The 26631-nt window shown below is 41.6% G+C and overlaps 2 protein-coding genes and 1 long non-coding RNA gene across 3 annotated transcripts in view; 1 reads left to right on the forward strand and 2 right to left on the reverse strand.

Annotated features, from left to right (window-relative positions):
• ITGA1 (integrin subunit alpha 1) overlaps positions 1 to 26631 on the reverse strand; it is a 155508-nt gene that overhangs the window by 122489 nt on the left and 6388 nt on the right. The gene's annotated exons all lie outside the window — the stretch shown is intronic.
• LOC118606717 lies at positions 8105 to 17705 on the forward strand. The gene is made up of 2 exons (XR_004952580.1): positions 8105 to 8219; positions 17609 to 17705. It is a non-coding gene; the product is annotated as an uncharacterized LOC118606717 (long non-coding RNA).
• Positions 20359 to 22344, reverse strand: PELO (pelota mRNA surveillance and ribosome rescue factor). The gene is made up of 2 exons (XM_016142375.2): positions 21276 to 22344; positions 20359 to 20983 (listed from the first exon to the last, which is right to left on the reverse strand). Exons 1-2 carry the CDS (start codon positions 21999 to 22001, stop codon positions 20552 to 20554), a joined length of 1158 nt encoding a protein of 385 aa, XP_015997861.1. The 5' UTR covers positions 22002 to 22344; the 3' UTR covers positions 20359 to 20551.

Genomic DNA, 26631 nt, shown 5'->3' on the forward strand with positions numbered 1-26631 from the left:
TTATCTGGCGATGACAGACAATTTTTTTGTCTTCCCATTGTCAACATTTTAGCTTTTACTCTCTGGACAACATTTGATTTGCAGTCTTGTTCTGTTTTACATAATTTTTGCATTCAAGATTTACAAGTTCCATCCTTCAAGGAGTAGGATCCAGGTTCTTTACTTTTCGTACCCCTCACCCTACTGTATCTAGCAGGTAAAGGCATCAATAAACATTCACAAATTGGTCAATATCAGGCCCAATTGTGAATTTATTATAGCGAGTCGAAGGTATATAAAGGTATAGACGAATCCCACAATGAGGCATTGAAGCTAAAGAAATACATTCCCCTCATCAACTTTCAAAGTTGCTTGTAATGCAGATCAGTTAATCTACAATTTCACAATTTTTTCTATGCTCCATCTCTTTTTCTTAACCAGATAGCTAACTAGTATTGTGGCCACAGAACGTATTAAAGCCATTAAAGCCAACTGGCCTACTCAGTGATGAAACACAAAGCCTTAACCTGGCTGAAACTTTTGGGGAGCTTTTTAAATGTTCGTATCCCTGCGCTCCTTCCCCCAGTATTCTGACTTAATGATCTAGGGGTGGGGCTCCGTCATTAATAGGATTTTACAACTCCCTAGTTGATTTTAATGTGTTGCCTGGTTTGAGGACCACTGACCAAACTGACAGAACATTCCAGAAGTAAAGACCTATGTTTTCTCATTCCTAGTTTTTTGGGATCACAAGCAAGGTTGATAGGGAGGAAAATAACGAGGAAAGTGGCGGGACTATGTAACTTGGTATGCCATTGGAATGTGGCAAACTATTCAAAAATATTCGTGAGCCTCAAAATTTTGGTGCATCTATGTTTTAAATGACTGTTTCTCCCCTATGCTCAAGTTTAAAGGTCCCCAACAACTTTGAAAATGTTGGAATATTTGGCAAAGCATTCCAAATAAATGACCCTCAGCTGTGGAATTTGCTCCATCTAGCATAGCAGGCTGCTCTCTTTAGCAGTCAGCCAAACCCAAAATTTGGCAGCTTTTGGAATATGGTGCAAAATAGATTCTTTTTAAACCTGAGAGGCACTGAAGATTTATTTTGCTGGAAAGATATGACTTTTAAAAGTAACAAGTAATTATTGCTCCTGGACCAAGTAGACTCAGAAATCTGCAAGACAGACTATGAAATCAAGGCCACTTGTCTTTCCTCATTCTACTGATGAGGAAATGGAGGCTCAAAAGGATGAAGTTATTTCCTCAAGTCGCACAACATAATGGCAGAGGTTGGGCACATCCCGATCTCCTGACTCATAGGCCAGTTCTCGTATTTGCCCTACCAAAGGCAGAGTCCTCTGGGAATGGGGTAGATGCTTTCTTCTGTGATTTGTATTTGGTTGTTCACAAATGCAACGTTCTGGTAAATGCTTATAGGTAGGGATATGATCTTCAGTAACTGTGGCAAATGTATGTAAATTACATTGTAATTTTTGGTGTGTGATATCCTTTCCATAGTCTCAAATATAAAATCTGGTTTTATCACACTCTTGATAATGACAATGAAAGTTTCTAATTCATCTAGAAGGACCTATGTGAACCTCTGCATCGAATGCAAATCTACAACAAACTGCGATAAAAAGGTCTTGTCTTTCTCTGTATTTCCTGTCTACTCACCCCACTTTTCACTGTATTTTACTGAGACTTAGGGCAAGTACAGAAGCCAGAGATAAGAGTGAAAAATGATTCCCAGAAAGGCAGGAAAAATTTCTAACATTAAGCTCTATCGAGTTCTATGCAAGGAGGTTGGCCTAGTGAGATAATTCACTATGGTGCTAACAGACTCATTTAAAAAAAAAATACGTAACTCATTTAATGATAATTTTGTCTTGGCTCTTCTCGCTTCCCCACATTCCACATGTTATTCTACTTCCTTTCACTCAGACTGAAAATACCATTGAGACACAAAAGGTCAGAGACCTGCTCCTAGAGTTCACTCTTCATCATAAAATATATTATTTTCTCCCTTCTGAAGAAAATTGCCTTTCCTTTCACCACACCCAATGCATGTTGGCCATTTACTGAAGCATACTACTTACGAGAGAAGTTGGTACTGTTTATTAAGGATTTTTTTTTCCTGAATTTTACACCAAAGATAAAACAAATAGAAAGAGAGAAAGGACCCCTGTAGAACTTCCTACGTCCAGCCTCTGGGCCTTCCCCAGGACCATGGCTGCTCCATCACTTCCTTTTTTTTACAGCAGGCCTTGTAGACTGCTTCCCTTTCCCTGAGGTGGCTGCCGCCACTCACTCTATCCTGGAATCCTCCTGGAGTAGGACATAATGCCCCATGCTCCCCTTCTCACTGCCCCCTTCCTTGGTGCCCTGAAAAAGGCAACATGCTCTCTTTTCTTGTTTAACTATTTTGCTATTAGTCACGAGAGAGAAACAGAAGATAACAAAAACATGAAAAATACAAAGGTTCCAGAATCTTTCAACACCATTTCAGCTGTGGTCCCCCGTCCATAATTCTGATTCCACTTATGCCTTTTTCACTTATTTCTGAGGGTAGAAGGTAAGGTACTCTCCTTTCTTTATGATGTCTCTTCTCAGGTTTGTTGACTCTTTATTGTAAATATTTAACATCTGGACAGCTTAGGAATTACATGTAGAAGAAAAAAATGTTACCTCGTAAATTTGAGAGACTTTAAAAGAGAAATGCTCTCAGTTCCCTTTGCTTCATCTCTCTAGAAAGTAATGAAAGAGCAACGAGGGCTGGATTTTGTCATTATCTTAAGTTCTGGTAGCATCTCCTCGGTGAAGCCATGTTAACAGCATCCTATGGACTCCCATATTCCCGCACATTTCTTCTTCCTGCGGCTATTGCAGTGCTATGATTGCCTGTTTGCTGTCTCTTCCGCATCCTAGACTGAGTTTCCCTGGAAGGAAGTGACTGTGACCTTCTCTATTCACCTCACATCACTGGAGGCTAGCAGAGTGCCCGGCACATAGCAGGTACTTAACAAATGGTTGTCAGATGAATGCAGTGGTTCTCAGAGGAGGAAAAGCAGGAGGCAGAGTCTTTTTCTAGCCACTACAAGGAAGGGACAACCAGACTTCAAAGCTGGGTTTGGGTCTCGGTGATGCTGCTGAGACAGAAACTGTCTTGCCTCAAGATAAAGCATTATTTGATAAATAAGGAGGATTAAAAGCATTTTAAAATCCTACCTTGTTCCATGTATCCCTAGACCAACCACCCTCTATATGCACTGGTGACAAGACAATGGGTAAGAAATTGGAATGGGATGGATCAAACGGGAATGCAGATTTATTAAAAAAAAAAAAAAAAAACTCTCATTTGTGTGACTTTGAGCAAGTTACCAATCCTCTCTGGGTCCCAGTTTACATCTGTATCGTGAAGTGAGTAGGTCAGACAATATATAATCTTCCTTATAGCATTATGATTCTAAATGATTCAGATGTGGTGCAATGCATTTTCAATTTCCTCCCTTCTACCTCAGACAAAACAAAACAGAACAAACAAACAAACAAAAAACCCTGACCTCTACCACTGTCAACAATATACTTGGAGAGGAAGAAAAACTATAAATTCTGAACGCAGGATCAATGAGCTGAAACAAAAGATTAAAATATGTTTTATATCCAGAGAGCAATTTTTCATAATAGTGTCAAACAAAAAGTTCTAGTCAATGTTTACACTAGGACTTGATGAAAAATTCCAGACATAAAACTTCTGGAACTTAGACTTGAACTTGAACTTAGACCTCCCGATTTTGAATAAATTTTACAACTAAAATCTATTGGGATTTTTTTTTTTCCTTAACAGGAATTCATCCTTCAGTAATGATTTGTTTTCTCATTGAGACTATCTCTGACTATCTGGAACTGTCATTCTAGGTATGACAGCTAAAGATTTCTTTAAATACCATTCTCTTTTAATGATTTTGGAGGGAAACCATTTTTGAAAGACATATTTCCTTGACTTCTTTATCGGAAGGCACTGAATGGAATTCAGCCTACTTCTCCATATGAACAGCAGCTACTACGACACAGTGAAGTCCTCAGTCCCCAGAGAGGCACTCAAAGCCCTGACTTTTTCTTTTGACGGTGCTTCAGGATCCACCTGAGCTGTCAGCTATCAATTCTCATTACCATCACCTCCCTGTTGGCTTGGTCTCTTGTCATCTCTCTCTGATATCTAATTTGCTAACCAAAGGCAGGGGAAAATGTCTTAGTTCATCATTGCATACCCAAGGGTAGCATATTTCCTGCTACTTAAAGTGCTTAGTAAATAAATGTTAGTTGAACTAATGCATGAACTAACATAGTAGGTTAAAAAAATTTTTTTAGAAATGAGTTTGCTGAAAACAGGTGTGTAATAATAATAAATAGATGGATGCTGAGTAAAGGCTTGAGGGGCTTGGTTTAATACATAGATTTGCAAGAGTTTCTGTACATTTTCTAAATCTCAACTATATTCCAGATAGATTAGACTGCCGTAGGATTGAGTTCTGACCTTCCGTGAGATAAAAAATAACACTGGTAGGTTAATAAGAGACATACAGAATTATTGCATGAAGTACGGCTGATTATAAAAATTTAGTGTTAGCAAATAATCTTTCTATTTCTAGGCACTTTTGACCTAGTTAAAACATCAAACTGAAGGAAGGATTGGCATTCTTACATTTTTAAGGGAGCTGCTTGATTGGGCACTTTATTATGCCTACTAGCTATGTGATTTTGGACAAATTTAACCTCTTTTTTTCGGTTTTCTTATCTGAAAATAGTAATGACAAAACCTTTCACACAGGGCTCTTCAACAAATTAAATAATTCATGTTAAAACACTCGCCATACACCTGGACCTTAATAAGCATGTAGTTTTTTTTCTTACAATATGCTGTCCATTCCTGGGACAGTGGTGCCAACCCTGTGCATGGCTAGGCAAAGTGGCTGTCAACATTTCTCTCTTGTATTTATTGCCACAACTCAGAATTAGGTGCTGGGAACAAAATGTGGCATCCTTACTTAAAATACGCTCTAAGTCTTCTAAGTCTCCTACACTAAACAGGCATTTCCATTGCACTAGCATTCTAAAGAATCAGATTTTAATGTGGGCAATGTTAAGGGAGGAAGGAAAGGGATCTTAAAAGAAGACTGGTAATTCAAGTCCCCACAATTCGTTACTGTCACATCCTTAGCAACTGGCATCTGGTAATATAAAACTTTCCCATATTGCTGTCAATTTTTATAGAATTAAAATATTCACTGCCAAAAACAAAAGAGAGCCCCAAATTTGTATGCAACTAAAGTATTACACACGAAAGTCGATTTTACTTGAGGGAACACATTAATTTCTCCTCAATTTAAAAAACCATTCATGATATCCCGGTTTCTTTTTCAGTGTTACTTGTCACAATAGAATATACTAGTATTTTTCCTAATGTAGAGAAATTAAATACTACAAAATAAATGGGTTACCCTACAAATAATTATACTTGTAAATTTATAAAGAATACTCTAAAATAGGAGCAAGGAAACAGATGGTAATACTCTATCAAACACTCCCTAAAAATGAATTCTTGCTATATAAAGAAAAACAATGAGATTTTTATCATCCTCCACTTCAGCTTAACAAATAACTTTTGTCAATGTTTTCTCAGTCTTTCTAATCTATTTTCTTATCAAACTGGCCAATTTCTTTTTCTTTTGTAGTGAAGTTTATCTGCTGTTTGATGATTATGTTAGGGATCTAATACCTCAGATTGTTCTTGCTAAATTCCAAGCCCATTATTACAGATCTTAGCTTTTCACCTCTTAGCTGCATTGTTGACTTTTGAATCTTTTCCAAATAAGGCATCCTTGATAAACAAAAATATACTTGTATCTCAACTCCTTTAAAAACCATTTTGGCTTTTCAGTAACACTTTCACGCTAAACTTCTAAATGGACAATTTATCAGCAACCCACAAAATACATAAAGAAAATCTTCAACAGCCCTTTTCTAAAACATTGAATCTTACAGAATACATAAACCGAATCACAGCCCAAGGCTTAAACATACATCAATATGAAGAAAAGTATTTTATTTAGGGTTTTAAAAACTATCCGAAATTGTAATTCTTTTTTAGCTGCTCTTCTCGGCTTGGGAACTCATTTACTAAAAAATGAGTATCAACAAAATTATGGCTGATCCAAATCAATTTTTAAAACAAATATAAATAAAACTTCATAAAATTTATGTCACAATTCTGACAGTTGTGGTTCTGTAGGGAGTAAAAGAGGAAGTGGTGAAGAAATCAGAGATGCCATATAAGGACAAGGAGCATGAGGGCTAAGGGTCCAATGCCAGTAACCCTTTGGCCTGAATAAGATAGAGCTTGCTAATAATTCTAGTACTATGAGAACCTTCGAACTGTCTCCTAACAAATTCAAATGTCATTTCTAATATTTTTTTATAAAAATGGAACTTTTCATGTACTAAATTTGTAAATGTACATGTATATTAAGACCCACTTAAAAATCATGTACAAAGTAATTTGGCTTTTGCCCTCCAAACTTCGAAATTTTTTATCTTAAGAACTTTTAAAAACTCAATTTCTATGAAATCAATACTTTAACTATTCTACATGCATATCTCTGGTATGCTATAGAGATCTGTAGAAGAAAAAATAATTCTCCAGCCACATCAATTGTTGAAATAAATACCTCTGCTTTAAATGATTATAGTACAGATAATGGAGCCAAGTAGCGTTTAAAGAGATTAAATATTGCTGTTTCCCTATGCTCCTGTGCCTGGCCTCCTTTTTTTCTTTTACTAATTCTTGCTAGGTCATTTTTCTTCTATGATTTCAGGTCCACTTACATGCTGAAATGTCTTGTATCATTATCCCAGACACTTGCTTCTTCCTCAACTTGGGATCTGCATGCACAATTGCCTAGGAGATCTTCTAATGTAGATTCATTTATTTGGTCATTCATTTAGTCAAAGTTTTTCAGTATCCACCCTGTGCCAGGAATTGTTCTTAGTGTTACAGAGTAGACCATGCACCTAACAGACCATAAAATCCACCCTCATGGAACTTACCTTTTAGACAAATGATAAAGCCAAACAACTAAGTGAAATTAACATTACAGATTTAACAAAACGACAAGGAAGGGAAAAAGAATCTTGGAGAAGGTGCATTTTTCTTTTTTAAAGCCTGGGTTAGGAAGACCTCACTGAAAAGGCAACATTTGAGCAAAAACCTGAAGGGACTAAGGAAGTGAGTATACAAAAACCTGGTTAAAAAAAAGCATGCCAGCTAGATGTCCCACAGGTGCTTTAAACCAAAGATTCAAAATTAAACTTTTTCCTGGCAAACCAGCTTATCTTGCGATACTTCTTCTTTCTGAATTATGCTATCAAGAAAAAAAATCTGAGATCTTTCCATTACTCTGAAAGACAATCAGCAGCCCAGGTCCTTTTGATCCTACCTCCCAATATCCTACTGACTTCATTCCTATTGCAAGAAATAGTGTTACTGCCTTTGTTTAGGCTATTATTGTTTTTCCCTTGGATTTTCCTAGTATGCATTCTCAACCAGTGTTACTGGCTGCAATCTTGCCTCCTCCAACCCATCCTTGATGCTGCTTAACAATGATATTTGCGAAATGCAAAGTTTATCATGCCATTCTCCTGCTTAAACTTTTCAGTGGTTTCTCATGGGTTTCTTATACCCATTCTTTTTATTGTGGTATGAGGGTCTAATATGATTAGCACACTCACCCTGCCCTGCTATTCTTCTGGATACTCTCTCCAGGTCATCACCATTTTGGGTATATTTACTGGCTCTCGATAAAAGTTCCTCTCAAAAGTGATTCCTTACAACACTGTGCCCTCTTAAATACTTCTACAGCTACTTTGTAACAGTTATTTGTTTACATGTTTTGTCTTTCCAAAACTCAGCTCAGTGCTTGGTTGAAAGTAGGTACTAAAAAAATGAATGGATAAAATTAAATGTATTACCCTTTTTGACTGGAGTAATATAAACGCAGACACTCCATAACTAAGCTCCAGCCACAGGCCAAAAGATTCCTCATTCCTCAAACCCTCAGAACCTCCTGTTCAACATGCAATTCAATGTAGTTTGACACTGAACACAGATAGCCAGTCTTATTTGCTTGGAAAACCATTGATTCTGAGGTTGAAAGAACTGGTCCCATGTTTTAGAATATGTTGGGAGCTGCGCCCTTGGTTTCTCAAGCCCTCAGGCTGTGAGAACCAAACCCATGATAAACAAGTCTTTCCGAGAAGCTGGCTGACCACCAAAGGTGCTGATAGTCTCCTGCTCTCCCCCCCACCTCGTACTTCCCCCTGTCCTTACCGCTCCTCACACCACCAGCTGAAGACCAATCATATTGCAACAGGTACCCTTTGCCTGCCCCCCTTTGTTCTTGCCGTATAAATATGTTTGTTATCCAAAAATAAAATTTGAGGCTTGATCAGAATACTGTCTTGCCTCCACTCTTTTCTCTCGTCCGTGTCACCCCTCTTTAGGTTGGGTTCTCCTCGGTTCTCCCACCAAATAACCGGTCCCGCGGGCGGGACAGGTGGCGCCCAACGTGGGGCCCGAGTGCAGAACCCTTACCCAGGCGGACTACGAAATAACAGAGGCTGCAGCTCGTTAAGGAGAAGTTTTTCAGAGAAGAAGTTTTTCAGGGAAGACTGCCTTTCACCGCTCATGGAAGGTCCTCGTCTTCGGCTCACCGGAGATCGCCGTCTTCGGTGAGTGTTCATCCGCCTTAGTTTAGTTTCGGCACGGACTGCTAGGATCATAAGTAACAAATTTTAAACGGAGAAAAGAGTTGAGCATAAACTCCCTCTGTCTTCTCTTGGTCCTCTTGTCTTTTCCTTTTTTTTCAAAGGATTTGGGACTTTTCTCTCTAGCCCGCTTCTCGGCACAAGCCGTCCACCCCTGAGGTTAGAGGCTGCTTTTTCTGAGTTGGGAGAATACAGTGTGTCAGTCGACTTTAAGGCAGAAGTCGTCCACTCAGAGGGCATCCCGGTCGTAGACCTCTCCCTCCGCCCTGGAGAGAGCGGTAGGTCTGCGATTCGCCTCTTAAGAGCCGTGTTGGCGGATTATACCAACCGACTGCCCACGTCGAGACCTCTGGTATAATCCCTCCTCTGCCGCCTCTGTAAAAGAGCCTTGTCTATGCCCAAAGGCACAGCCGGCGGGACGTCCGTAGGCATCGCACCCCAGGGGGTCCGTGTTAGCGGATTGTACTAACCGGCTGCCCACGCGGGAGAGAAGTTAAGTTCCCTTCTCCTCCTTTTTGCCTTGATACCTATGTTCACTTCCTCAGTTCCTATCCCTCTTTCTTTTTAGATAAATAAAACAAAGAAAAATGGGACAAACCTTGTCCAGAGAAGCACAATTCATAAAAGACTTAAAATGCTCATTCAAGGAGCGAGGAATCCGAGTAAAAAAGAAGGATTTAGTCAAATTTTTTCTCTTCATTGATGAAGTCTGTCCCTGGTTCATAGTTAATGGACCTGAAATCCATCCAAAAAAATGGCAAAAGGTAGGCAGAGACTTAAACGATAAGTTACAAAAGGAAGGCCCTGATGCCGTCCCCGTCGCTGCTTTCTCTTATTGGGGACTAATTCGAGATATTGTAGAAACCGCCTCCGATGACCCCGAAAAACGACAACTCTTGTCAGTAACGGAGTACTGCCTTAAACCGCTGTCTCGCTCAGCATCCGTTGCTCCTCTTCCCACTGAGAAGCCCCCCTCTAGATGTCCCTCAGTCGTTATAGACATGAGCGATCCCTCTCCAACTAAAGGCATATACCCTTCTTTGCCCACAGAACATCCCCCTTCTCCTAAAAGTCCTCTTACCAATCCCTTACTGACTAAAAGACCACTCAATGACCCCTTAGATCCTGGTGATGCCGCCACCTTAGAAGATGAGGCCGTACGATATCGTAACCCAGATTGGCCTTCTACTTGCCCACCCTACAATCCACAGTTCTGTGCGCCTGTTCTGCCATTCCCCGCCTCCAACGGCAACAATCTTTCACAAACCAAAGATAAGCTTGCTGCACAGATGGCCGAGATAGAGAGCAAACTAGCCTCCTTTCAGGCTGCTTTACAAGAGACTGTCCTTACCGCCCAACGCTTGCCCATAAAACCCTCCAAAAACCCCAAACCAAAAACCCTCACCTTCCCTGTCATCACCCGATCCCAACGACCTGAATCTCCTACCTCTAACACCGCTGATCCCCCTGATGCCCCTGAAGGTGGAGAGGACACTGCTGACAATAATGATGAGGAAGAAAGCAGTGACGATGAACTCCCTCCCCCCGCCCCGGAGCGTAAAGAGTTCCATAAATTACAGTTCAAAAACTTAAAAGAACTAAATACAGCTGTCAGGACTTATGGACCTAATGCTCCTTACACCTTATCTGTCCTCGAAACACTGTCTCGAGGGGGACACCTTCTCCCTTGTGAATGGCTCCGCATAGTCCAGGCTGTCCTCACCCGTGGCCAATATCTAACTTGGCGGGCTGATTTCTGTGACCGCTGCCAGACTATAGCCGCTAATAATCTTAAAAATCCCCGCTCTCATTCTTGGACCTTTGAAAAACTTACTGGTCAGGGGACATATGCCACTGAAGAGCGACAACGAAATCTCCCTATTGGACTCCTTTCTCAGACACATAATGCCGCTCTTGGGGCCTGGAGAACTCTTCCTAGTTCTGGCACCCCCACCACACCACTCACCAAGGTTATCCAAGGTCCCCAGGAAGATTACAGTGAATTTGTCAGTCGCCTTCTAGAGGCTGCTGAGCGCGCTCTAGGAAGCGACGCCGCTAATGACAGGTTAGTCAAACAATTGGCTTTTGAAAATGCTAACGCCTCCTGCCGAGCCGTCCTCAGGGGTAAGACCCGGGACAAGACGCTCGATGAAATGCTTCGCTTGTGCCGAGACGTTGATCCATTTACTTCCAAGGTATCTCAGGCCATTCATCTAGCGGTTGGTGCTGTAATCCAGGCCAACCCTGGCCAACAAAAAAATTGTTTCAAATGCGGTCAGCCAGGGCACTTTGCCCGTCAATGCCACGGTTCCCATGACAAACCCAGGGTTCAGGGCCCTTATAATAAAGGACCTTCTCCTCCCTCGACACCTTGCCCTGTTTGCAAAAAGGGCCGACACTGGGCTAGAGACTGCCGCTCCACCACCGACATACTCGGTAACCCCATCACTCGCCAGCAGGGAAACGGGCAGAGGGGCCAGCCCCGGGCCCCTCAGCCAATCCCTTTTCTCAGGGCCTCGGGGAACAGCCAGATAGAACATACTCAGCCCCTACCCACCCTTCCCCAAAATCAGTCCATTCCCTTTACAGGGCCACCCCAGGAAGCGCAGGACTGGACCTCTGTGCCTCCTCCGACATCATATTAGAGCCCGATAGCGGGACTCAGGTGATCCCCACAGGCGTTTTTGGGCCCCCTCCCCCTAAAACATTTTTTCTTATCCTTGGAAGGGCCTCCTCTACCTTGCAGGGCATCACCATTTTTCCCTCTATTGTTGACAGTGATTATTCCGGGGAGATAAAGATATTAGCCAGTAGCTCCAGAGGCCCACTTTATATACACCAAGGTCAACGCCTTGCTCAGGCTCTACCCCTACCCCTCGACACATCTAATCCTTCCCTAGGGCCTTCCCGAGGGGCGTCTACGCCTGGTTCCTCTGATATTTTCTGGATCCAGCAACTTTCTCGGGAACGCCCATACCACACACTCAAAATCAATGACAAAGAATTCAAGGGCATCCTTGACACGGGCGCTGATTCTACAGTGCTTGCAAAGGCCTCCTGGCCTTCTTCCTGGCCTTGCCAGCCCTCTCTTACTCATCTCCAAGGCATAGGACACTCTCAAAACACCTTACAAAGCTCTCAACTCCTCACCTGGGAAGACCCTGATGGAAACACTGGTTAGGTCCGCCCCTTTATTGTCCCCGGGCTTCCCGTGAATCTGTGGGGTCGCGACATATTGAGCCAGATGGGAGTTTTAATGTTCAGTCCCTCAGCTACCGTTACTCATCAAATGCTAAACCAAGGGTTCATCCCGGGCAAGGGCCTTGGAAAAAATAATCAGGGTATTACCGTTCCCATAGAGGCCGAACACAGGGCCCCACGGACAGGCTTAGGGTACGACATCAAAAATTTTTTCGTGAGGGCCGTTGCTCCCCCTGCACTCCAGGCAGATAAAATCACGTGGAAGAGCAACCACCCTGTCTGGATCGATCAATGGCCCTTGCCCCGTCATAAACTTTCAGCGGCCACACAGTTAGTGCAGGAACAGTTAGATGTTGGCCACATTGAACCATCTACCTCCCCTTGGAACACTCCCATCTTTGTTATACAAAAGAAAGGGGGTAAATGGAGACTTCTTCAAGATCTCAGAGAAATCAATAAGACCATGGTTCCCATGGGGGCGCTCCAACCAGGGCTGCCGTCCCCCGTTGCAATACCTGCAGGATATCATAAGATAGTCATAGATCTAAAAGACTGTTTTTTCTGTATCCCTTTACATCCAGAGGACAGAAAACGTTTCGCCTTTAGCCTCCCAGTTGTTAACTGCATAGGACCCTCCCCAAGATTTCAATGGAAGGTTTTGCCTCAGGGTATGGCAAACAGTCCTACCCTTTGTCAAAAATTTGTTGCCCAGGCCATTGATCCGTTTCGCCTTACACATCCCGACCTATACATTGTCCATTATATGGATGATATTCTCCTGGCAGGCTCTGATATTGCCATCTTGCTTGAAACCAGCCATAAATTAGTTGATGCTCTTCAAGATCTAGGACTACAGATTTCCCCAGAAAAGGTCCAATTACAGCCCCCTTTCCTCTTCTTAGGTTTCGAGTTACACCCTTCTAAGGTCCTTTCACAAAAGGTTGAATTAAGGAAAGACTCTTTACAGACCCTCAATGATTTCCAACGCCTGTTAGGTGATATCAACTGGCTTCGCCCATATCTAAAGTTGACCACCGGAGATCTAAAGCCCCTCTTTGACATTCTCCGAGGAGATCCTGATCCCTCTTCTCCACGCACCCTGACGCCTGAGGCAGCCTCGGCCTTAAACTTAGTTGAAAAGGCCATTTTAAATCAAAATATCTCATATTATTCCCCTGCCTGTGCCCTGTGGCTACTAATTCTTCCCACAACCTTCACACCTACGGGTGTCCTGTGGCAAAACAAACCCCTATATTGGCTTCATCTGCCAGCTACTCCTTCTAAGATACTTCCTGTCTACCCTTCCCTTATCGCACAAATACTTAAAATGGGGCGCGAAAGCTCCCTAAAGCTTTTTAACAAAGACCCTGATATCATTGTTGTGCCCTATGAAGCAGCTCAGGTCAAATGGCTACTACAAACATCAGATGAATGGGCTGTCAATTGTATTTCATTTCAAGGAAAGATAGATAATCATTACCCTGCTGACAAACTCATACAATTCCTTAAAAACCAGGCTGTAGTTTTCCCTTCCCTGACCAAGAGCCGTCCTATTCCACAAGCCCCTTCTGTTTTCACAGATGGCTCCTCTTCAGGAATTGCTGCCTTTAGTATTAATGGACAGCTTACTAAGATCAGGACCGACTACTTGTCCGCACAGCTTGTAGAACTTTTTGCAGTTGTTCAAGTCTTTAAGACTCTCCCTAATAGTCCTTTTAATTTGTTCACCGATAGTGCTTATATAAGTCAATCAGTTCCCCTTCTGGAGACCGTCCCTTTTATTCGACCCTCCACTAATGCCTCCCCCTTATTCTCAGAACTCCAAAACCTCATCCTCGCCAGATCTCATCCCTTTTTTATAGGGCACATCCGTGCTCACTCAGGTCTCCCTGGCCCCCTAAGTACTGGTAATGATCTTGTTGATAGAGCCTCTCGAGAAGTTTCCAACCTTGTTATGGCTATATCTTCTACTGACCCCATTCAACAAGCTCAACAGGCTCATCAGATACACCACCTAAATGCCCGGACTCTTCGCCTTTTATTCTCCATTACTAGGGAACAGGCACGCCAAATAGTGCGCCAATGTCAGGGGTGTCTTACTCTACTACCTGAACCCCATCTTGGCGTCAATCCTCGCGGCCTTACTCCTGGAGAACTGTGGCAAATGGATGTTACTCATTTCAGCCCTTTTGGTAAACTGAAATATATACATGTTTCTATAGATACCTTCAGTGGCTTTCTCTGTGCAACCCTACAGTCTGGAGAAGCCACCAAACATGTTATCAGTCATATGATTTCATGCCTTGCCTTTCTACCATTACCTAAAACTCTCAAGACTGATAACGGCCCAGGCTACACCAGTACTTCCTTTAAACAATTTTGTGCTCAACTAAATATCAAACATATTACAGGCATTCCGTACAACCCCCAGGGCCAGGGCATTGTTGAAAGAGCACACCAGACTTTGAAGAATATGCTTACAAAACTTCAACACTCCAAAGGTATCCTATACCCCCCACACAACAATAATAAGACCTTGCTAAATCATGCCCTTTTTGTCCTTAATTTCCTGACACTCGATAATGATGGAAAGTCTGCAGCCGACCGATTTTGGCACCCTACTACTGCAAACTCTTATGCACAAGCCCTGTGGAAAGATCCTCTGACATCAAAATGGAATGGTCCCGACCCCGTCCTTATCTGGGGCAAGGGACATGCATGTATCTATGATTCTAAAACACAAAATGCCCGATGGCTGCCTGGGAGGCTAATAAAACTCATCAACCCACCAGGGGAACTGTCCCCTGAGAAAAATGTATAAATGTGTTCTTTTCCAGGTACTTTACAAAAATGTCTCCATTCTCTGCGATATGGCTCGCCATCTTTGGGGCACTCCAAACCGTAAGCGCCTCCTCAAGCTACACACTCTACAACTTCACCTGGATCATCAGAAATCAGGCAGGAGATATTGTCAACACCTCTTCTTCCCTAGCCCCCCAACCGCAGAAAGCCTCCCTTCAAGTAGATCTTTGCCAACTGGCAGCTGGAGGGGACCCTTTATGGGGACTTGCCACAGATTTCCTTCCGCTAGTCAAGGCACCCAATAATTCGGACCATTATCACACCGTTCCAGCCTGCGATTCCCCTTGGGGTCGCACTTCTCTTTGGCTGCAACAAGGGGGATACTATGTCTGTCCCGGCGCTCATAGGCCACGAGGGTTAGATTATAAATGTGGTCTCCAGGCTGATTATTATTGTGCCTCTTGGGGCTGTGAAACCACTGGAGATGTAAGCTGGAAGCCTGCCTCTGACAAGTTCATACAAGTAGAGAGGCTTAATCCTCCCTCTCCTGAAAATGATCTAAACAACATCCCGACATCAGTCTATAAAGCCTGTAGCGACCCAGGGTGGTGCAACCCCCTCCAAATATCTATCATTAAGGCCGACCTGAATGATTGACAAACCACCCGGAAAAGACATTGGGGCATTCGTGGCTATTTTTCAGGGAAAGATAAAGGAATGCTTTTCTCTATTGAACTTTCTAAAGAAAGTCCCAACAGAAATGCGGCTTACCTGGGACCTAACCCAGTCCTGCGCCAATCCAAAATAGAAGGCACTGCTCCAAAACCTAAACGCTCTGCTCCTAAGCTTACTGCCACACCCCAGCCCAGCCATAAAAAAACCACCCTTTTTCAGCCTACCATCCTGCCTGGGCCTCCTGATTCTTCACAACTTATAGTTGACTTGATCAATGCCTCATTAGAGGCTCTCAGAGACAAAAACAGCACAGCCCATCAAGAATGTTGGATTTGCTTCTCGCCTATCCCTCCTTTTTATGAAGGCATAGCGACCCTTGAACCTCCCCTTTTTACAAATGATAGCGGTGCTTTATTACATACTCAAGACCCCTTTACAGCCCTCACCCTAACATCTATCTCCGGCTTAGGCCTCTGTCTCATAGGACCAGCAATGCGTCCCCCGACCAGCCTAATTCCCATATGTAACCAAACCATGACAATCAATCACACATTCTCATATGTGCTTGCTGCTAGTGGCACTTATTTTGCTTGCTCCTCTGGCTTAACCCCATACGTTTTTACATCCCACTTTTTGACCTCTCGCGATTACTGTGTAGTTGTTGTTTTATTCCCCCGATTTTTTCTCCACGACCCTAATACTTTCCTTCAATTCATAGATCCAGTTGCCACGTCTCGTAACAAGCGTGAGCCTCTCACTGCTATCACCCTTTCTGTCTTGTTAGGTGTCAGTGCCATAGGAGCAGGCACTGGCATTGCTTCCTTAGTCACTTCCAACAACCAATACTTACAACTTCAATCTCTTATTGACAAAGACCTTAATAACCTCAGAGAAGGAATACAAGACCTAAAAGACTCTGTAGCGTCCCTCTCAGAGATAGTTTTGCAAAACAGAAGAGGGCTTGATCTCCTCTTCCTCAAAGAAGGGGGCCTTTGCGTGGCCCTCAGAGAAGAATGCTGTTTTTATTCTGATAAGACAGGCCTTGTGCAAAATAGCCTTGACAAGGTAAAAAAGAGTCTAGAAAATAGAAAAAGAGCTAGGGAACAACAAGAGTCTTGGTACCAAAACTGGTTCTCTGCCTCCCCTTGGCTTACCACAGTGCTCCCTAGTCTGTTAGGACCTTTCATAGGCTTGCTCTTATTGCTCACTTTTGGCCCCTGGGTGTTCAGGAGAATAACAGATTTAATCAAAAGACAGGTTGACTCGGCACTGTCAAAAGGGCCCACGGTATACTACCAACAAATCTCAATGACAGAGCCCTCGGAAGAAGTCGGCGCAGCCCTAAATTTCTCCACCTTGGCCCAAGAGGGACCTCGACCTTGGTACAGCAGGTTTGGTTGGTGGTAAATACCCCTCTCCCTACGGGGACGACATAAGGGACAGAGAAATGTCTACCTTCACCTTTGATAGACCAAGGGAAGGTATGGGCATCGAGATGGGTGCAGATGCAAAGCTACTGCAAGGGAAGACCCACTAGAGGGTCCCCTCTGTCCTTCCCTGAGAACATACCTGGTTTGCATAGAGGTTGGTATCCAAATCACAATCTAAAACCGGCTCTGCCTCTCCTCCCCAAAAGATACCAAGAGCCAACAATAGATGGGCGTATATAGCCCACGGGAGGAACCAGGTCAATGTTCCCCCACTCGGTTAAGGCCCACCTTTCTAAAATAGAAAGGGAGGAGATGTTGGGAGCTGCGCCCTTGGTTTCTCAAGCCCTCAGGCTGTGAGAACCAAACCCATGATAAACAAGTCTTTCCGAGAAGCTGGCTGACCACCAAAGGTGCTGATAGTCTCCTGCTCTCCCCCCCACCTCGTACTTCCCCCTGTCCTTACCGCTCCTCACACCACCAGCTGAAGACCAATCATATTGCAACAGGTACCCTTTGCCTGCCCCCCTTTGTTCTTGCCGTATAAATATGTTTGTTATCCAAAAATAAAATTTGAGGCTTGATCAGAATACTGTCTTGCCTCCACTCTTTTCTCTCGTCCGTGTCACCCCTCTTTAGGTTGGGTTCTCCTCGGTTCTCCCACCAAATAACCGGTCCCGCGGGCGGGACAAGAATAGGAAACTAGTGACAGAAAGAAGAGATAACAGAAAATGAGCTTTTCAAAGCTACTCTAGTGGCATCTAGAAAGAAAGAGACCCAACTTGTATTTAAGGGAGAAATGAAAGTGAAATCCAGAATTAACCACCAGACATAAAATTAGCAAAATATTTAACATAAATGGGGGACCAGGAATAGTCCGATGTAATTAGGTATGTATCATATCCAGAATAAAATGAAACAATTTGCAAGCTTCTCATATTGATCCTAGTGGAAGTGACAAATTTTTGTTTACAAGTACCTAATGGTAAATGGAAATTTAGAGTACACTGCATTGAGAGGTATGCTACTAGTAGTGTTCCCAAGTTACCACATGGTCTTAGTTGGAATTAGACTACTATGTATGATTTCCAGTTTTATGGCTCATTTTGCTTTTTAAAAAATAGTAAAAAAAATAATTAGAACTTTTAATTTTATATGCTCCTATCATTATTTTGATATTTCTACCTATGCATCCAGGAAGAGTTGTATTCTTAATGGTATAAAATGTAACTTTTTAAAAATAGGAAGATATTTTAAATACTTTTTAGGTACAAAAACATTTTCATTTAGAGAAGTTTTATAGATAATTAAACTGAATATTGGCCAATTAATCCTCCTGAAAGAACTTAAAACTCAAATCTTTTTCTCTATGGCTGGTGACCTCAGCCAGAGATTTCCTAGAATATAAAGAATAAGCTATTACCTATGTTTATCAGATTTTATTATGCACAGCAATCAATTGGAGATGTCCTTAAAATAGACTGCATGCAACTCAGTAGGTCTAGGGTAGAGACATGGACTTGTTTCTAACACTCTCTCAGGGGATGCTGCTGGTCCATGGACCATACTTTTGAATAGCAAGGCCTGAATCAGTGGTTCTCAGCTTTGATGCCTATTGTGATCACATGGGGAACTTTAAAAAAACAACAACATTTCTAGGAGTGAAAGGTTATATAATCTGAGGTCCGATTTGGGTATTGAGTTTTAAAAACTCCTGAGCAGCTAAATTGGAGAACCTAAGGCCTAAAATGGATAGGTTAGATTTATCGGTAGGTTTTATTTCCCCTGGTTTCTATTACCATAGATAACGGAGCTAAGAATAATAAGTACTTCATAGATTACGAGCAACAGATGCCTCAAATTTCCAAATTCTTACTGAGAATATGATTCATTATCAATCGGCTTTTAAAATTAAGACTCTTAGCGGCTTCATTTATATAGTTCTACCAAATTATTTAATAACATACTTTTACAATATTTTAAAGTTGAATATTCATAGCATTATAATGACGATCCAGATTATTTTTCGATTAGGATGTAGCTATGTCAAATGTGATTTTAAAGAATGTGGAGGCGTCTATTCACAATTATGAATAAAAAGGTTCAGTTAAGTTAGGAAGTTTATAAAAAATAATCAACAAATCTGGCACTCACACCAGCAGAAAGACCCAGACTCAAACAGTAATCAAAAGATTACTTAGTATCCCTACTTAAAGTAGGTACTAGTGACCCTAGAGTTACAAATGTAATTATCTTTCTTCACAAGGCCTCTCTAGTTATGTTGCTAGGTTGAGGTTTGTAAAAGGTCAATATGCAATTCTATTCCAAAGCTCCCTTCTTAACACTTAGAAATGCACATAAAAAACTTTTATAATAAAGAGAATATTTCAAACACTCAGGTATTTGCAGAAATTCCCTAATTATAGTAAAGAGTACTGAGTACAAGTCAACTGCCATATACTATGTAAGCTACTCAAACTTTCTGAACAGGTTTTCTTACCCCTAAAATAGGATATAGAGAAAGCCCAAGACAAATGTGAAAGCACATACAAACATAACATTAAGTATAACTCTGACAAGCTAAAAAATACATACTGGGGCAGTGCAAAGAAATGGAGTCCAGACGGGGGACTACTTTCAGCTTTGTCACTAATTAGCCACATAACAACAAATCACATACCTGAGTCTCATTTTAAAAATAAAGATGCCTCAAATAGATTATCTTGAGACACTCTTAGCAGATCAAAGCTCTATGATCTAAAAAGTGATTCAGTGATCCTTTGAAGCAAATGATTAATTCTAACAAAAGGAAGCCCGAGAGTTTATTTTTAACATGATTATTTTAACAAGTTAGAAAAATACCATTTAGTTTTAAATACCATTTTAAACTTGTCTTCAAGAAAAGTCTACTATCTGAAACTAACATCACTGTCAACTCTAATTTAAAAAAAAAGTAGATTAGGATATAGATATGCACAGGATGAAATATTATGTTAAGACAAAGAAGGAAGACAGCCATCTACAAGGCAAGGAGAGAGGCCTCAGAGTAATCCAACCCTAGCAACACCTTGACCCTGGACTTCTAGCCTCCAGGCTGTGAGAAAATAAACGATTGTCCTTTAAGCCAAAAAAAAGTCTACTAATTATTTGACTATTATTTAAAATAGCAAATAAACTTAAAAATTTAAAAAAAATAAAGTATAAGGGGAGAGAAAAAGGATCATTAAACAGTGTAAGGCTACTATGCAGAATTAAAATAAACAATGTAAATTGTGGATAATGAAATATTAAAAATCTTTTCCTAAGGAAAACTATTTCAAAGCACAAAGTATGTGATCTTATGATTCCAAAGAATATATAGGCATTCTTATTAAATAAAAATGTTTCTCAGCAATGCAAATAACTCATAATTCCTATATAAAATTATCCTAATAAAAATAGTAGTACATAAAGATTATTTCCTTTCAATTTATTGTTAAATATATGTTCTGACAATTGTAAAATACCTAGTGTGACCGAATACATGAGAAGTCCCTGTAAGAATCATAAAGTGCCACTCTTGCAGCTTCCTCTCACAAGGATGCTGAGAAAATGTAACAGTGAAAGAGACACAAGGCTGTCTCAATTATAAGTTCCAATCATTAATCTTCTTCAGAACTGGAATCATCCTCTTGGTCAGAGAGTTCAGGAACAGGGAAGCGGAGAATGGCAGCTACTCCAGTCAATTGGCTGAGCTGTTCCCCAGATACATGAAGGCTAGAGAATATTCTAACAGTGCCTGCATTCTCTTTCACGCTGTCCACCAGCCTCACATATCGGCTCCGTGTGGCTACATCCTGGTGCCTGAAGAGCTCATCACTGATGAGCAATGTGTCAATTGCCATGGCCTCATTGGCCTTCTCCACCTGCTTGAGTCCATAAAAAGCTCGGTCAGGTTCATGTTGTAACATTTTATAAAAGTCATCCAAGGCTTTCACTTCCCCAGCAGCTTTAGTGTCTGAAAGGCGACTAGCTATAGTAGGGTCACAAAGGGCCTCTTTCAGGGAATACTTGTGTCCAGAGGAAGCATGTACCTAGAATCACAATTATAAAAATTAGAAAAAAGAATCTCTTAGTAAACCCATTTATCAACTCACAATGACCTAATGCCAAAAGCACTAATGGGGCTTTACATGTTTAAGGACTTAGGGCAAAGCTTACCATATAAACTTGCTAGCTATTTAACAGTTCTTTTTTCATTATTTCACAATCCCAGTTAAATGAAGACTTTCTCCTCCTGTACTTTTCCCAATTCTAAAACTTTAGGAATAGTTTACACAAACCCCTCTGCCCATTCTTAATTATCCCTGGGTAAGACTGTTTTACCTGAAGGAATTTGGACCGGTTTTCCAGGAGCAATTTGTTGTCAGTCTTCACTGCTTGTTGAAACATGTAGTCGCAGAACTGTTCCCTCACAAATCCTGGGCTGGCAACTAGGACGCACTTTACAACATCAAAGTGTATGTGGCGCTGGATGGCCTGGACCACCTGTTCGTAGAACCGCTCTAAGGCCCGGTCGTGCTGTGAGCAGTTCCCTTTCCGTTTCCTAGGGATGTTCACCTCCACCTTGGCCCGAGTGAGGGTCATGCTGGGAGTGACTAAGCAGATATGGGCGAGGCCTTCCTGCATGACCACAGCTGCCACATCAGCGCTCCAGGCTGGGTCACAGGCCTGCTCGATGCGCTCCAGAACCACACTGTCCCACTGTTTCTTGGCCAGGGTGAACTGACGGTTCGGCTCCAGCTCGATGGTGTGGTAAGCTCCCATCTTGACATACTCATTTTCTTGGATGTTGGTCCCCTTAACTCGCAGCTGGCAGGCTTGAGAGTCGAAGTCGATGGCCTCCACGCAGAGAGTGAGGGTGGTGCGGACCCGATTGCTCCCGACGCTGCCCGTGGAGGACTCAGTCTGTACCTTACGGATGGTGGAGGCGCGCAAGCTGTCGCCCACCTGCACTAGATTGTAGGTGTGCCACATGTCCTCAGGTTCTTCGGGAACTAGGGTCACCTGGCCCGCATTGTCTTTTTCAATGTCCTTCCTCACCAGCTTCATGACCTTGGCAGGGGCTCACTGCCAAAACAGGAGGGACCGAGGGATTCTCGACCGGGAGAGGGGCAGAGAGGGGACAGGGAGTTTAGACAGGGAAAGGGGCGGGGACTGTCTATGCGGTTCCTATAGCCTCTTGCCCGGCGGGAAGGAGACACTTTAGTTCGGACTCTAGCGGCCGAGGGGAACACTTACTCTAGTCCTTCCTTTCTTAGTCTCAGGGTGCGCGGAGCCACAGCAGCGCAAGGGACACTCTAGGGAACACCGATTCCTCCGCTGTTGCAGCAGCCAGCACTAACCAAGCGGCTGATGCAATGAGGGCGCATGCGTAGCCCGCGTCCCACCTCCGGGAGCACGTTGTACGTCCCGACGGAAGAGGCGGGGCCGTAGTTTGCGCGTGCGCAGCGGCACTAAGCGTGGACGAATGAGTCTTGTAAGAGAAGTTCGTGATATTCTGGATGGAGAGTCCTTTATTTTAATGCTGAACTTGGACTTCCTATGTTTTTACTTCCATTCCCGTTTGTGAAGCATCTGGGGACTATGTGAGTGAAAAAATATATATATTTTTAAGCTGCGAGCAGTTGCCGCTCTACACCTCCCTTCGAGTAAATCGAATTTTAAAACTTATGTAAAAGTAGCTCTCAAAAGAGCAGCCTTGGTTCCACAGTTCCAAAACATACTCAGCTTTACTCTTGCCTTATGCGCACTCAGACACCACACGCCTGTTGGAGCTTGTATTTCCAGGAGCGGTTTCTCACAACGACCGGTCCGGGTCAGTCTGGGCTTTCAGCAATGCGCTCAGCTGTTTTTTTTTTGTGTGTGTGTGTGTGCTTAGTTACCGTGCCTGCGGGATCTGATTAAGCCAGATGTTAAAGCACTGCTCCCAGAGAGAGAAGAAACCATCTGTGGAATTTACCCCTGGGTGGACCTCTCAGTTGCCTTCCCTGATGTCCTGGGAATCCCAGAATCCAAAATTGGCAGTCTCAGCTTTCCGCAGCTCAGTAGCTGGTGAAATGTTTAGATTGGGGGTTGGGTCGTAATAGATTAGGGCGGGCTATTCACTGCCAAAGCTGCGAGGTAGGGATGTGGAAAGTGGGGGGAAACTTCTACTAGGACCGACCCCATTGGATAGATACAGAATTGATTTTAAAGAAAATCCTTAAATGGCTTAACATTTCGAGGAGGGGAGACTTTGAGGAGTGGGGATTGCCTCTTTAAAAGACCAGTGAATAGAAAAAGCCCATCGAAGTTTTCTTAAGAGTTAAGATAGCGGGGAGGGGAGGGGAGAGGGGTCCTACGCACATATCTTACCACCCTGAACTGGTGAGACCAGGGTAAAAGGGAAGAATCAGACTTTGGCACAAATCTTGATACTCAAGTCTTAATTATCAGAGACTGTCAGGGGACACAAAGGTTCCCTCTAAAGACAGAGTGCAAATTAGAACTGTTTTTGTTTTGTGGCCTCTCCTCTAACTCCCTCTCTCTCCTTACTTACTTTTCCCCTCTTCCTCCCTCACCTTCCTATCATGCAGAGTTTGATACAAAGTCCGTAATTCAAATTGCCGCCTTCTCCTTCCACTCCTATGAGAATTCAACAGTTTTTCACTGAGCAAGGAACTGATCACACTAAAGTAGCTTGCTCTCCAAAGGACAATGTATCTTTTTGAAAGATGCTTGTTAACCTAGAAGAATTCCTAACCCGGGGAGAAGGGAGAGAGGAAGAGGAAGAGGATGATAGAGGAGATACTTTAAGGTTCTCCTTGTTCACAATTCACTTCTCTCCAAAGTTGGCCAAGGATTAAACACCACAGAATCACAGCGGCGGGCACATAGTAGAATCTTAATAAAAGTTAGTTTTTTATTGAAGAACCATCATTTATTGAATATTCACCAGGTACTTTCCTATGCTCTTTCCAATCCTCATCTGTAAAGTCAATATTCTCATTTTATAGATTTTTAAAAAATGAACTACAGAGAAGTTAAGAAATGTATTCAAAAATCACATAACACTAAAATTCAGACCTGCTTAACTCCACCCCCTCTCTCCTCTTTCCACTACTGCCATGCTATATGTTATGGATGCTTGAAATCATCTCTGCAGCCACAAATTATGTGCCGTTATCCACTGCCACTTCCCTTTAACGTTCACCTTCACTGGTTGAACAAAGATCTGACAGCTCAGAACCAACAAAGAGGATTTGAAAAGCACCGTTCCCTTCCTCGCTCTTTTACCACTTTTTAAAAATATGTTCTTCTTTTCAACATAGTTTTCCTTTTGCTTAGCCTAGCTCACCATTGTAGTCCTTGAGAAAGACCCAATCTTCTACTTTAGAAAAATACACATATTTTTATGTTTAAAACCTGTGGAAAACACATTGACTGTTAATTTGGTGGTTCTTTTTTAAAAATTTAAATTATGAAGCAAACTGCTTTGGGCTGTCTTTCTAAACATAAATGTGCTTCAGCGATTGAACATACTTCTGGCATTCAAGGCCTGCATGATCTGGCTTTACGAGCTTTATTTCCCACTTGTCCCCTCCGCCACAGAGGTAGTTATTTATTCCCCATACATCCTGGGAACTTTCTACTTTGCTGCCTTAACTCATGCCGTTTTCTCTATTTAAAATGTCACTTTCTTTCACTCCTGCTTCCATAAATCCTGTTATCTTTAAGGACCAGTTTAAATGTTCTTTCACCTTTGAAACCATGCATTATATTAATTGGAATACATGTCTCGTCTTTCTAATTGAACTCTGAGCAGATTCATCTCCCCACTGAGCCTTGAAAAGTTCCTTGAACATAGTAGGTACTCATATATTGATGATAAGCTGAGTGGGTCAGATTTAAAGTGTGGCAGCTATATTATCACAGTTCTTAAGGTACAGATATTGTTATCAACTATAGTTCACTTAATAATTTAAAAATAATTCCTCTTATTTTAAAACTGCTATAGTTACAATAGTTATATAGCGTAGCAATATATGGTATTTTAATTCTTTACCAAAATAAGCAAAATCATGAAAAAAACCATGATTTAGCTCTGTTGCTTTAAATTCTAATTTTATATTTATTTGTTCCTTAAAAATAGAAACCTTTATATCAGTTGCTTTATTTTGACTTTTTACTATAACATTCATATTACTCTGCGGAAGAAAAAAATAGTTATTAATTCCAAAAGCTTTCACTTATTGTTTTTTATATACCTCTATGTGTCAAAAAAGAGAATTGGGCTAGAGGTCGAGCATCCTGGTTTGCAATTCTTAACCCTGTCAGCTGTTTTTACTGTAGCTTTTGGCAGTACTCAGTCTTTTTGAAACTCAGTTTCTGTTACTTAAGAATCGAGGAAATTGAATTCAATAATTAAAATTGTTTTAATCGTGAACATTATGCTGCATCAGTATTTTAAAAATTAAAACGATACCCATAATTTCACACTGACATTTATTTTCAATTTTGCATATTACTTTTTGAATTTGATTCTTTCTAAAGCCCATTTTAGTGGTAAAAGATCAATACTAAGGGTAATATTTGCACATCAAGAGTTGGTAGACCTGAGTTATGGTCTTTCCTAGCTGGATTCTAGCAACCTTACATAAATTTCCCTAACCTCTACTAACCTAAAGTTTTTCATTCTAAATTGTAATAAGATTATCTGTCCTGCCTTTATTATTATAACTGTCATTCTTATTTGGCATTTCTTACACGGTTCTAATGAGATTGTGCTACTTTGTAAACTATAGAGCTCTATTAACTGTGGAGCTCTATAAACATGTAAGATACTACGGTAAATCTGTAAGAATGCCTAGCTTAAAGCTAGAAATCTGGATCAGATAAAGTATGAGGGGATGGGAGAGGCGGGGCAAGGCCTCACTTTCACGTGATCATAATTATTTAACTTAGAAAAATAACTGGTTCAGTGAAGTTGACTGATGGATAATCTGGGTGCATTTATTTATACTAGCACCTCTTCTGCATGGAAACCTTGGTCAACCCTGCTGCGTGAAGTAGTTCATGCACCCATTGGTGAAATGGATTACACTCCTTCTTCCTACTATAATATGTTAGAATTGGTTTTATGACAACCGCAAGGGTTATGGGCTCCTGAAAGATAGAAATCTTGTTTCAATATCCTGGGCTTAGCATAATAGGGGCTATATAAATTTTCTTATTTCTCTCATATTTTTTTGCAAGGCTTACTTTTCTACAAAAACTAATCTTTTCTTTCCTCTGCTTAGAGCACCTTGGAGGCTCCTCCCGTCATTACTCCTTGGTATGTTGCCTCTCAGACTGTGAGCCTCTGAAGGGCAGAGGCTACCTTTCATTCGTCTTTGTGTTTCTGGAACCCAGCACAACTGTTACATAATCATAGTTATTATATGAAAGAATAAATGGTTGTCCTTTAATTCACTTTTTTTTTAACTTGTCTATATCTTAAAATTGGGAAATTATGCTCTATTTTATAATATTACTAAAAAATTTTTTAAAAGGTAAGGTTCTAGAAACTTATTTCAATTTTTGAGATATAGTGCTTGGATAAGAAAAATGATTATTTTAAACACCTCTTACTGAGGAAAAGGTCTTAAAATGTTTTAAAATTATATATAAGACAACTTTATTATACAAAGTTTGAAAAATG

The sequence above is a fragment of the Rousettus aegyptiacus genome, unplaced genomic scaffold (assembly GCF_014176215.1).
Source record: "Rousettus aegyptiacus isolate mRouAeg1 unplaced genomic scaffold, mRouAeg1.p scaffold_m13_p_8, whole genome shotgun sequence".
Classification (NCBI taxonomy): Eukaryota; Metazoa; Chordata; class Mammalia; order Chiroptera; family Pteropodidae; genus Rousettus; species Rousettus aegyptiacus.